Here is a 13339-nt window from a genome sequence, read left to right on the forward strand (position 1 = left end):
ACCCTTTAGGAAGTCTCCCTGCTTCCCATTTCTCTCTACTCCAGTGCTTTCAATTTGTGTTTACTTAGCACCTATTGAGTACCAGACCCTGTTCTAGGTGCTGGGATATAGCTGTGGAGGATCAGATGAGGTTCTTGGGGAGGAGTTCCTAGGAAAGACACACATCCATGGGAGGGTATCAGAACATCTGTACACCACGGCTACCGAGGCCTCCTCCCATTAGGCCACTTCCCTCCTCTAGAACTTTCCAGTGGTAAACCACTGACCTGATCTGGGTGTATTTTGAGATGGTCCCTCAAGCTCAGAGAAGTGTCCAAACCTTTCCCCAGCCTTGGTCCTGGCTGCCTACTTCTCCCTCCTCCCCACCCTCATCACCCACCAACCGCCCACCCGTGAAGGTGCTCTCCTCCCATCTCTCGGACTGGGCATCCACCTGTCCTCCTTGGCTTCCCGTCCTCACCTCCTTCCACACCTCAGTCCTTGCAGGCCAGCTCTGCCACTGTTGCAGATCCAGGGATCCTGCTGAATCTCCCTTCTGGTTCTCCCTGGATACCTGGTTCTCATCATTCGTCCCTTGTTCCCCTCTCTGGGTGTCCCTGGAACACTGATGTGTGTGCCCTTTTGCCTTCATCCACTTCTCCTCCCCATATACTTGCCCTGGCTCAGTGCATCGTCTTGGACTGTGGTGGGACATATGCTGATGTCCTCATCCCGCTGGGCATTGGAGGCCCCTCACCCTGCTTGGGGCCAAGGCAGCCCTCTTGTCTACCCGCAACGAGCTCCTGCTCTGGCCTCCCTGTCCCCCACCACCCCTCTTGGGCTCCCCCCTTACCCATCACTTGCCCATACCCTGGGACCTGCCTCCTTTGCAGGTTTCCAGCCAGCCCCAACCTCTGTCCTCACTTCCCACCTGCCCACCAGGCTCCTCTCCCCTGCTCTCCAGAACAGCTTCTGCAGCCCACGGTCCAAGTAAAATGCAAATTAGTCCCTCTGCTGTCTCAGGGTCAAATCCAGCCTCCGGAGGACTAGTGTCTGGCCTCCAGCCCTCCCTCCAGGCTCAGAAAATCTTGGTGACCTCCCAACCACTCTTCTTGGCTGGATCTCACCTCCGTGCCTCGCTCACACCATCCCCTGTCCTGGAACGCTTTTCCCACTCCCCAGAAGTCTTCCTCCGTTACGCAGCTCCGGGGTCACCTCCTCCAGGAAGCCTTCCCAGAAGCCCCCTCTGCTCCCTGCCGGGTCCTCCCTGGCCCTCCGCGGCGCCCTGGGACATCGTTCCTCTTTATTTTCCTCCCCTTCTACGTTCCCCTTTCTCTTTAGCCCCCGCCCCCCACGGGTAGGACACCCCGACCCCATCCACCCCGAGCCCCTGCGCTGGAACGTCCGGCCGGGGCCATTACAGATGCCGTGTGGGCGGATCCAGCCCCTCTGGCCCGTGAGGCCGAGAGAAAAACAGCAGAGTGTCGGCGCAGGAACGAGCGAGCGAGGAATGAATGAGCCGGAGCGGGAGGCGGCGCGGGACCTCGCGGAGGCGCGGGGGCTGGCGGCTCAGGGCCTTCCGGGCAGCCCCGCCCACGCCCGCCACAGCGCCTGCGCGCGCGACCACGTGACGGCGCGCCCCGCCCCGCCCGCCACGGCACCTGCGCGCGCGGCCACGTGACGGCGCGCCACAGAACACCCGCGAGTGCGGACTCGGCCTGCGCGCGGCGCCAGGTGAGCGGCGGAGGAGCGGCCGGGAGGGGGCGGCGGCGCGGGGGCGCGCGGGCACGGGCCCGGGGGGCGCGCGGGGGGCGCCGGGGGAGGGCCCGGGGGCGAGCGGCGCGGGGCCGCGGGGCCGGGCGGCGGGCCTGAGGCGCGCGGGGGCGGCGGCCTGAGGCGAGCCCGCGGCCTGACGTGGCGGGGGCGCGGCCGGCGGGACACCCCCCACTCACCCGGGGCGCGCCGGGGGCTGGCGGGAGGCCGAGGCGGGAGGTATTGGGGGGTTGGGGGCTGCCGAGCCTCAGTTTCCCCGGCTGGGTCCCCGGAGATCGCGCCGTCGGGGGCACATCCCCGGGCCGCCACTTCTGACGACTTGAAATCCTGGGGGAGCCGAGCAGGGGGCGCCACCGCCGCTCCCCCTGGCGCACCCCCAGGACCCCTCTCCCCGGGGAGACCCCCGCCCAGCGCCCCCGGGTCGGCGCCTCCCCCTGGAAATGGGTCCCGTCTCCCCACTACCCTCTCCCCGCCTTGCACGTCGAGGTAGCCCTGCATTCAGGCTGCCAGCCACCGCTGTCCGTTTTGGGGTCCCCCCCCCAGGACTTGGGGCTGCGCTTTAGAACTCAGAATATGGTTGTGGAGTTGGCATATTTTCTTTTTAAACGCTTTTTGATTTTCTCAGACATAAATCCCTGAAAGTTCCTTTTTGTTCACTGCGTACCTCCTTGCACCCTAAAGCTTACTCATTGTCCCCCTAAAGCTCTCAACAGCAGTGAGTGTAGAAGGGGCCAGATCTGGGGTCTGGCTGGAGGGAACTTAACCTTGGGAAGGTCCTCAGGAGAGCTCACCTCTTTGTAAAGTAAATACGGAGAGGAGCCTGCCACTGATTCCACTCCAAAGAGCATTCTTTATTCCAGAAAATTCAACATTGGAAAGGAATCACAAAGGGATGAGCTGCGTTTGGCTTAGTTTTCTGTTTTGTGAGATACTGTCAATTACGTAAATGTAGTTTCACTCGAAATGCGTTTTTTTCGTGTAAGTCAGAGCAAAGATCAAATCGAAACTCTATTGGTGAGTTGTGCAGCGGGGACTCAGGTTTGCATGCACTGCTTGGAGAATAAGTTGGCACAGGCTGTATGCTGGGCAGTTTGGCAATATCCATTAAAATAAAAAATATGCATTAAAATTGAAATGACCCAGCAGTTCTGTGGCTGGGTAATTTCCCTCAGATCTGCATGTATGTTACAGCATGCATACAGGAGTTGCCAGGCCAAACTGGTTGCAGTAGCAGACACCTGGAGGAAACCCCAATGTCTGTCCAAAGAGGACAGGTTAAATAAAACGCGCTATCCCTATAATGGACTGTGGAGGGATAGGAAGTTGTGCCAAAGCCAGGTGAAACGGGATTTGCCTGTGAATCCCCTTTTGGATGGGTATGTAGGAAGGTGGAGTAGTAGTTGTCTCTGGGAGAAGATTGGTTAGGACGTAGGTGAAAGAGAAACTTAAGTTTCATGGTGTACTTTTCTGTGCTTTTTGAACTTGAATCACATGAATGTATCACATACTCAAAAATAAGTGAGAATTTTATTAAATATTTCAAGCTGACAGAAACATACAGAGAATAATGTACCACCTCTCCCCATCAAATCCTAATGCTTTGAGTTGCCTTTGTTTTTCTTTTTTAAGAAATAAAACACTCCCATTATCCTTCCTGGAGGTAATCATGATCCTGAATCTGTCATCTATCATTCCCGTAAATGTTTTTATACTATTTTATACCACAACGTCCATCTATAAGCAATATAGAGCATTGTTTTGCGTGTTTTTGAACTTTTTGTGAACAAAATCGTACTAATTCTACAATTGGCTGTAGAATGGCTCTCACTGTTTCTCTCTGCATGGCTGAAAATTTTTCTGTGTTGCCCACTGTAGTTGGAGTTCCAGTTTGCTCATTTTGGCTGGTGCCCACCGTTCTTTTGAATCACTCTCTTCAAAGCAGACATTTCTGGGGTGGCCTATGTATGCTTTGCAAACGGGGCTGTAACACGGGGTCTTGAACTTGTTGCACCCTGTGTCGTGTTCCTTTAGAGCAGGGAGTGGTTTCGTTTTTCTTCACACACCGCTCAGAGCCTGGCTTAGTTCCTTAAATTGTGCTCGGTAAATGGACTTTGCTGCTCACGGAAACAGTCTCCCCGTTTTGTGTACTTGTGCTTGCAGTACCCGTCGATGGGTAGCTGCCTTCCACCCCTTCTGTCTCAAAGGGTCGGGGGCTGCTGTGCTCCCAGTAGGGTGGGTCCCCTACATGGGGGACTTGGTGCCCAGGATTGCAGCCAGTCTTCTCTGCAGAAGAGGAAGCTGAAGGTTGGGGACGTGGGCTAAGTTCCCATAGTCATGTGGTTAGCGGGTGGTGCAACTCACCCTGGAATGAGAGAGAGATGCGTGTGAGATAAAACTCCAGCCCTCCAGGAGCCGGAATCTCCTGGGCAGGTAAGCCTGCTGCGATTGGTGGGGCCTGCTGCTCACGTTCTTGGTGATGGGGAGAGACGGTGGTTGAACTAGACCTTGGCCGATATTGGGCTGTAGAGACAGAATCTGCGGGCAGATGGAGGCGTTCAGAGGACGATGGGTGTCCATTTTGGTCTAAATACTAGTGGCAGGATGTGGGCAGAAGGGATGTGGGCTGACGGAGGGTTGAGCCAGATCGTGGAGAGCCCAAGTGGCGGTAGGAGGAGACTGTGCTTGAGAAGTCAGAAACCAGAGGGACGGTGTGGGACAGCCGTGCAGCCTGAGCTTCTGGCTGGATTGGGCACTGAGAGGAGGAGGTGCGGTTGGAAATGTGGACCCGCTCTTGGGAAGGTCTTGGAGTGGGGAAGCCGGGCGCAGATGGGGGTGGGAGGACAGCCCCTGGGCCTGGCAGTAAGGACCGAGGCCTCTTCTTTGGGCAAGTTTTACATTAGAATCATTTTTCTTTCTTTCTTTTTTTGGGGTAAAGATATAGTAGAGAATTGGAGGGTGAGGTGGAGAAGGCAGATGTTCACGGCCTCGTAGGAGGTGGTGTGGGCCTGCCCGCCGCTCGGGGGCCCCGGAGCAGCCTGCCTTCTACAGTCAGGCCTGCGTGGCTTCACAGCCCGCCACAAAATTGTGTTTGCAGTTGCTTTGTGTTACTGGTTGGGTTTCCTAGGCTCCTGTTCAAATTGGTTTGCATTCTTGGAACATACAGACTCTGTGATGAGAAGGTAACCTAGCATTTCCAACCTAATAAAGACGATGTCAGGTACACCAGGTGTAGTCGAAGTTCCTGTGCTTGGCTCTCAGATCCTGGGAACCCCCACCCCCCCAGCTTTTCAGGTCTCCAGACCACCGCACAGGCCTTGTGGTCTTTTGTAGGTGTCCATTCCCACAGTGTGGGGGAACCCAGTTTTGTTCCTTCTCCGTGGGAGGGAGGAAGAGCTTTTGAGAACTTGGAGCACTGGCGCTGTGTGTGTTCATTGCTTTACTAATTTTACGACACCCCAGCGTGCGGGGAATTTTTTCTCCCTTTCTGCAGCTGAGGAACCAGACCCAGGCCTGTCGGTCTCCCAAGCTCCCCTTCTGTCACACAGGGATGCCCAAGAACCCAAAACGGGATATGGAATCTTGGGGTGAAGGGACGCGGTCACCAGAAAGAAGACCCCATTGGAGAGTGGGGCGGGACTCGGGGGGCTGGGGGACCCTGGAGAGAGCCCAGGTGAGCGGCAGGTGCGCTGGGAGCAGAGCGGGGGCGGGTGCTGCTGCCCGCTCAGCCTGGTGCCCTCTGTTTTGCCAGCTGACGGCCGCGTGGCGAGCCCTGGCGTCTGAGGATGGCGGAGGACCGGGAGCTCACCCAGCTGGGCAAGGCGCCCCTGCAGCCCACGCCCCCACACTGCGTCAGCAACACCTACCGCAGCGCCCAGCACTCCCAGGCCCTGCTGCGGGGGCTGCTGGCGCTGCGGGACAGTGGCATCCTCTTCGACGTGGTGCTGGTGGTGGAGGGCAGGCACATCGAGGCCCACCGCATCCTGCTGGCCGCCTCCTGCGACTACTTCAGGTGAGAGCGCCGCGCAGCCGGGCCTGCTTCACTCTGTCTTCTCTCCGAGGAGCGTTCCCTTCTGTTCCGAGTTGGCTGAGGGTTTGTATCTGGAATGTAAATACTGATTTTTTTTAATGCTTTTTCTGGATCTATTGAGATGATTTTTAAAATACATAATAAACTTTATTTTTAGAGCCCAGCCTGTTTTTGTATGTAAAGTGACAGATAATCCCAGCCGCCATGGGGAGATGACGTGCCTGGGCTGCACCTGCGCCCACTGAGGCTGGCTCTGGGCTGGGCAGGGAGGCCAGGCGGAAGCTGCCGGAACCCCAGCTCACCCCGGAGCTCCTCCCCCTACCTGCTGACAAGCCTGGGTGACAGAAGGCGTTTGGGGTTGTTTTGTTTTCGTGCAGCCACCCTGTCTCTCAGGCGCCTTCTGTTTTTCTTTTTCATTTCGTAAGATATCATCTGTGGCTTTATTTGTATCATAAAGCGAGTTTTCTACTCTAAGAACCATATCTTGGTATAAAACAGATTTTTTTTTTCCTGCTTTATTCTGCCTTCCATTCCCCACCCTCCCCACCCTCCATGTTTTTATTTTGAAAAATTTCACACCTATGGGAAAGATGAAAGGAAAGCACAGTGAGCACCCTAGACCACTCATTCACTGCTTGCTCCCTTTGCTTTCCCTATCGTTAGACGCACACTTGTTTTTAAAGACATCAGGACACTTCCACCTCCAAGTGTCGCGCTCCCCTGTGATCTGGGAATGCTGGCTGGAAGGGCCACAGGAGCCCTGGTCACTTCTCAGGGCCTCCGGTCCCCTGTGGGTGCTGCAGCCCAAGGTGGGGTGATCGCTACCCTATCCACCTGTAGGCACAGACGTGTGATTTTCAGAAACCCCCTGGCCATCGGCTGTGCAGAGGCCACTTTGTTCCCCTGCCCTGGCCATCCACCTCTGGCTCACGCCTTCTCGTCCCTCGGGTCCCAGCCTCTGACCCTCCCAGCGGGGTCAGCGGCCACTCTGGGGTTCCTCATGAGCACCCGCGTGACCCCAGCCTGGCACTTGGCCCACTGGGAAGACTGGTGGAGTGTCCGTCCTGGACGCTGCCTTGCGTCCCAGCTTAGCGTGTCGTCACCACAGATACCTGTGGTCAGATGAGCATGAAGAGCAAATCAGAACACCCGAGGTCTGTGCTGCTCGGCCCCGGAGGAGGTGGTGCTGCTCCCCTGGTTTCCACAGGCGGGAATGAGTTCGGAAGGAGTGAGCACCCTCCCAGGCCTCTGGGCAGCAGGGGCGACCTGTGGTCTCAGGCCCGGGTCTCTCCATTCCTGCTCCCGTTCCGTTCTTTCGTTTTGTCTCCAGGGCCAGCTTGTAGTTCTCCTTTTCTTCATGTTAGGAACTATTAAGCAACATATTTCTTCCTAGTTTAAGTGCATCTGTCTCCAGAAGGGGTTTGTGGAGCAAGTGCCCCGGTGGTGGCTTGGCACAGGCGTCTCCAGGGGCGGCAGTGGTGTCCCCTCAGTTCACTGCGGGGTTCAGCGGGCCTTTAATGAATGAGCTGTGAGATGCGTGCCAGATGGTGTGTGCGGGGCCTGGCGGGAGAGCAGGCAGCGGGCTGGGAGGACGGCCGGGCATCCACGGCTCCCCTTCTCCTTTCCCCCTCCTGCCGCTCCTCAGCCGGCTGATTGTCATCACGCCACTCTCGCTAAAGGACGATCATGGATGCCTCTTTTCCCTAATTGATTAAAAATCTGTGGCTTTCCGCCTCCAGAAGCAGTTCCCAGCCCCTTTCCACAGGGCTCTGGGTGGGTGCTCTCCTCGGGCATGGTCGCTGTGCATGGCTGACACCCCCTCACCCCCACTGCCTTCTCTTCCCCTGGGAAGGGCGGGGAGGGTGGCAGCGTTGTCCAGGGAACCCCAGATGCACGTGAGAAACAAACCCCTCCCCAGCCCTGTGATCTGTTACTCAATTCTGGCTCATCCGTGTTGTAGCAGGTGTCTAACAGCATTCCTCTTTGCGGCTGCGTAACAGCCCACTGTGTGGATTTACCACATTTTGTTTATCCATTCATCTGTCGATCGACTCCTCGTGGAGCTGCCCCAGGGTGTGACCCAGGGTTGGGAATTGCTGCCCCAAGGCCTTGCACTTTCATGGGTCCCCTGGCCCCAGGGCCCTCCGGGAGCTCCCTCCCTGCTTCTCCCCATCTCGTCTGCCACGTGTGCCCACGTGTGTTCTCTATCACAGTCCTGCAGCCGAATGGCTGTTACCCACCCTGCTCTGGACTCTTCTGGTATCCTCTCGGCCGTGCTGCCCTTCTCCACCTTTCCTACTGGGGGGAGTGTTACCGTCTCTCCAGGCCCCCGAGGCCGCCTCCTCCCAGGAGCCCTCCGCAGTCCTCCCTCCCCGCTCCCAGGCAGAGCGCGGTGGGCCTCTGGCTCTCGGGCCCCCGCACTCGGCCCGCCCCTGCAGAAGTCTCCCTGTCCACGGCTTTTGTGATCGGTTTCCGTTGGACTGCTCGTGGCTTCCGTGAGCCTGTCCTCTCCTGCTTTTCTGTGTAAACTTCTCCTTGGCCAGTTTCTCCTCCCTTAGTTTTAAATGCCATCTACTTTGCTCAGTTTGATGCCTGTAATTGTGAAAATTTGGAGAAAATTAATGGTCTTGTAGAAAATAAATTGCCAGAACTCCACTCCCTGGAGAGAGAACGATATTCCTTCAAAAGCACGAGGCCCAGGTGTTTCCCGGGGGAGTTCTGCCTTTTCTTAACAGACCCAATGCCATTTAAACTCTTCCAGAGCACAAAAAAAGAAGGGACGTTGCCAGATTTTTTAATGAAAGTTAAAAAATACCAAAAAAACACACAAAAAAACTGATACCAAAACTGGACAGACAGTCCACTCACAGAAAGAAAGGTACTTTCTGTTGTAAATGACAGTGTGAAAACCCCCGTGGGACCTTGGCACAGTGCACACGATGTCGGGCCGTGCATGGGACAGAACTTCAGAGTAATACACCTGGGCCCTGGTGGGGTTTATTCCCGGAATGACAGGGCAGTTCCCTGTGAGGGAATCTTCATTACAGCTCCCGGTAACAGATGAGGAGGCAAATAGCAGGTGACAAAAGTCATCGTCCATTCCTGCAGTTGAAGAAACTTTTCTTTGAAGAGGTGAAAAGGTATTATCCTTGTCTGCCCGTACCCTTCCACCCCATCCGCCCCATGGTAGCTGTTTCTTGAACATTCTTGTTCATCCACACAGTGTTTCTTTCTTGCAAATCCTCATCCACAGTCCCTGATCTGTAACTCTGAAACCTCAAAAGCCCTGAAATGGAAAGTTTTAAAAAATAAACTTGGGACACATTCATTGAACCACAAAACCCACTCTGAACTGATAAAAGGCTAATTCTGTTTTTTATCTTTAGTACAAGCTTTTATTCATCTTGCTTTGTCAATATTAAGGTATTTGAATGTGAGGTACCAACTCAGACCCCATGGGGGTGTAGCATGATACATGGCTAGGTAGAAAGCTTTTCTAGTGGAAACCTTCTGAGTTCTGAAATGCCCCTGGCCTCCGTGGTTGGATCAGGGATTATGGACCTGAATCCACAGCCACGGAAACGCCCTTCCTCCCCTCCTTGCGTGAAAGGCAGCACACGGGTGTTCTGTATCTTGCAGTAAAACTCTGGAGGAGCCGGCTGGAATCAGCTAGGGCATCGGGAGGAACACACAGTGCATGTACTAGCACACTCCTGGAGAGTCGAAGGGCAAGCCAGCCAGCAGCTAAAAAAGTGAGCTCGGGTCCCACGGAGCCTCAGTGTAAAATCAGTCAAGGTGACAGACCACGTTAACGGAAGGAAGGAAAAAACCGTGTCATCATCTCAGTGGATGCATAAAAGACATTTGACAAAATCCAGCACCCTTTCTTTAAAAAACACTCCAAAACTAGGAGTACAAGGAAACTTTCTCACATGATAAAGTCCATTTATGAAACACACACAGCTAACATCTTCTCAATGGTGGAGGACTGAAAGCTTTCCCGCTAAGGTCAGGAGCAAGACAAGGGTGTCCGCTTTCCCCTCTGTTTCTCAACATTGTCCTGGAAGTTCTAGCCAGAGCAGTTAGACAAGAAAAAGAAATAAAGGCCTCCAAATTGGAAAGGAAGAAGTAAAACTATCTCTACCAATGCCTTTTTGACCAAAAGGGGGAAAAGAAAGGCAACAAAACAAGGTTTCAGTGGCTAAGAGAATTCAAATAGAGTTGAGAGTCTGTCCTGGGGGTTATTTCTATGCAAGCTTCACCTAGATATGCCAAATGACCACAGTATGAAGAGCCCAAGTCAACAGTAGTCCCACAAACCCTAGAGAATACCCGGGTCCCTATCTGAGACTTTTATAAAGTTTCACTCACTAAGTTTATTCTTCAGAAACTTAAATCCTCCAGAGAACTGTGCCAGCTAAGTCCCAAACCCCAGAGACAATAGTCTCTTCAAGAACATCAACTAGATGTGTCCCCTTTTCCCATAATGTCGACACCCCTTTTCAATATGAACAGGTTAGGGTGGTCACTGCCTGGACATCCCTGAAGATCGGGAAAGTGATTGAACTGGAGGAAGGGGTAGAACAGACAACACGGAATTTGACAAAGGATTATGAATGCTGAATCTCTATATAATTGTCTTTATCTTAGTTGCTAGGGTATTAGAATAGTTAGAAGGAAAGAACTGAAATGGTGGAACTAACTCATAACATTCTTTGAAATCTGCTCTATAGCTACTTGTTAAATTGTACTTTGAAATTTATTACTTTTTTGCATATATATTTCACAATAAGGAAGTAACTGAAACTGAGGAACTGTAACCCATAACATTCTTTGAAATTTGTTAACTACTTATTAAATAGCAGTTGGAAAGTTATCACTTCTATGTATATACGTTAAACTCTACAATAAAAAACAAAACAAAACAAAACTATCTCTACCTGCTGATGACCTGATCCAAAAATAGAAAATCCCAGCAAATCCACAGGGAAGCTATGAGAGCTAATAAAATGAATTCAGCAAAGTTGCAGGGAACAAGATAACACACAAAAATCGTTTGTATTTCTAAACACCACCTTGAACAGTTTGAAAAGGAGATCAAGAGAACAATTCCATTTACAGTAGCATCTAAAAATAAAATAGCTAGGAAAAAATTTAACCAGGGATGTAGAAGATACATACACTGAAAACGGAAAGAAATTAAAGTGGGCCCAAATAAATGGTAAGACATCCTGTGTTCATGGATGAGAAGACTCGCTGTTGTTAAAATGTCATTACTACCCGAAACAAAACAATCTACAGAGTCAGTGCAATCCTGTTCAAAATTCCAGCAGCCTTTTTTGCAGAAACGGAAAAGCCAACCTTTCAATTCATATAGCATTGCAAGGAACTCTGAGTAGCCAAAGCCTTCTTGAAAAAGAAGGACAAAGTTGGAGGACTCACACGCCCCAATTTCAAAACTTACTACAAAGCTAAATTATCAAAAAGGTGTGGTACTGGTTTAGACAGTGTGGTCCAGACACAGAGACCAATGGAATAGAATTGAGAGTTCAGAAAGAAACTCCCACATCATGGCCAATTGATTTTTGACAAGGCCACCAAGTCCGCTCAACAGGCAAAAATTAGTCCCTTCAACAAATGGTGCTGGGATGACTGGACATCCACATGCAAAAAGATGAAAGTGGAGCCCCACCTCACACCATATGCAAAAATTAGCTCAAAATAGATCATCAACTTAAATATAAGCACTAAAACTATAAAACTCTTGGAAGAGAACGTTGGGGGAAGTATTCAGAACCTTGTATTTGGCAATGGATTCTTAGCTAGGACACAAAAAGTCTGAGCTACAGGAGAAAAAAATAAATAAATTGGGACTTCATCAAAATTAAAAACTTTTGTGCATCCAAGGACGTTATCAAGAGAGTGACCTAAGGAATGGGATAAACTATTTGGAAATAAGATATCTGGTAAGGGTTAAATATCCAAAATACATAAAGAACCCCTATAACTTGACAACAAAAAGACAAGGACCCAATTTCAAAATGGGCAAAGGACTTGAATAGATATTTCTCCAAAGAAGATAAACAAACGGCCAATGAGCACATGAGAAGATGCTCACCACCATTAGTCATTAGGAAAATGCAAATCAAAACCACAGTGAGGTACCACTTCATACCCTCTAGGATGGCTACTATCAAAAAACCAAAAAAAAATAAGTATTGGTGATAGATGGGGAAATACTTACCATTGTGCTCTGTTGGTGGGAATGTAAAATGGTGCAGCCACTGTGGGAAACTGGCAGTTCCTCCTAAATTTAAATATAGAATTACCAGATGTCCCAGCAATTCCATTCCCAGACATATCCCAAAAGAACTGAAGCATTGGTGAACAGCTGCTTGCACACCAGCATTAGTTCATAGCAGCATTAGTTCCAGTTGCCAAAAACTGGAAACAGGTCTGTGTCCATCCACAGATGACGGGATAAACAAAATGTATGTGGTCTATACATACAACAGAATATTATTCAGCTGTACAAAGGAATGACGTTCTGAGACATGCTGTATCTGAACCTCGAAAACATCGTGCTGAGTGAAGTAAGCCAGATACAAAAGGACAAATAATGATTTCACTTACGTGAAGTATGTAGAGTAGGCCAATTCATGGAGGCAGATGAGAGGTTACCGTGGGCTGGGAAGGGGCAGAATGGGGCGGTATTGCTTAGTAGGTATGGGGTTTCAGTTGGGGTGATAAAGAAGTTTGGTAATGGATATTTATGGTGGCACAACATTGTCATTGTACTTGATGTCACTGAGTTGTACACTTAAAAATGGTTAAATGGCAAGTTTTATGTTATGTATGTTACCATAATTAAAAAAAAAAAAAGTGCTAGAGAGCATGGGAAAGTGCCCTGAGGGGCTGCCGTGAGGGGGCAGAATCCGTCATCTACAGAGATAGGACAGCCGTCAGCTAGGAGACTTAATGGAAGAAAGACCCAATGTGCAGCAGCAACAGAAACGTAAAACGTCTGGAATTGACTTAACATACGTGTGCCAGGTCAACGGGAAGACGTCTTGCAAGACGTTCAAGAGAGCCTTGGTGTGGCTGGATGTGGGGAGCAGGGGCTCTGTGCTTGGGTGGTGTCCGGTTTGCTAATGCTGCCGTTATGCAAAATGCCAGAAATGGATTGGCTTATATAAAGGGATTTTATTTGGTTACAAATTTACTGTCTGAAGGCCATGAAAATGTCAAAATTAAGGCATCAACATGAGTATACCTTCACAAAAGGAAGGCCAATGGCGTCCGGGAAACCTCTGTTAGCTGGGAAGGCACGTGGCTGGCATCTGTTGATCCCAGGTTGTGTTCTAGTTCCTCTCTCAGCCCCTGTGCTTTCTTGAAAATCTTGCTCTTGGGGTGTTTTGTTCTCTTAGCTTGTCTGGAGCAAACTCTGGGCTAACATCTCCAAAGTGTCAGCAAAACTCTGCTTTCAGTGGCTGTCTCCAAAATGTCCCTCTCAGCTGCTCTGAGCTCCTTCTGTCTGTGAGCTCTTTTATAGGACTCCAG

The 13339-nt window shown here is 51.4% G+C and overlaps 1 protein-coding gene across 2 annotated transcripts in view; it reads left to right on the forward strand.

Moving 5' to 3' along the window:
- Positions 1-1963: 1963 nt before the first annotated feature.
- Positions 1964-13339, forward strand: part of KLHL22 (kelch like family member 22) — a 32801-nt gene continuing 21425 nt past the window's right edge. The window contains exons 1-2 of one of the 2 annotated variants that reach the window (XM_037823560.1): positions 1964-4182; positions 5501-5761. In XM_037823560.1, the coding sequence (XP_037679488.1) occupies positions 5535-5761 (227 nt within the window). In that variant the 5' untranslated portion in view covers positions 1964-4182; positions 5501-5534. Of the gene's footprint in view, positions 4183-4205; positions 4518-5500; positions 5762-13339 lie in introns of those variants that run through there. The other variant, XM_037823561.1, reaches the window with a different exon arrangement.

This window comes from Choloepus didactylus, assembly GCF_015220235.1.
Source record: "Choloepus didactylus isolate mChoDid1 chromosome 23 unlocalized genomic scaffold, mChoDid1.pri SUPER_23_unloc1, whole genome shotgun sequence".
NCBI classification, from domain to species: domain Eukaryota; kingdom Metazoa; phylum Chordata; class Mammalia; order Pilosa; family Megalonychidae; genus Choloepus; species Choloepus didactylus.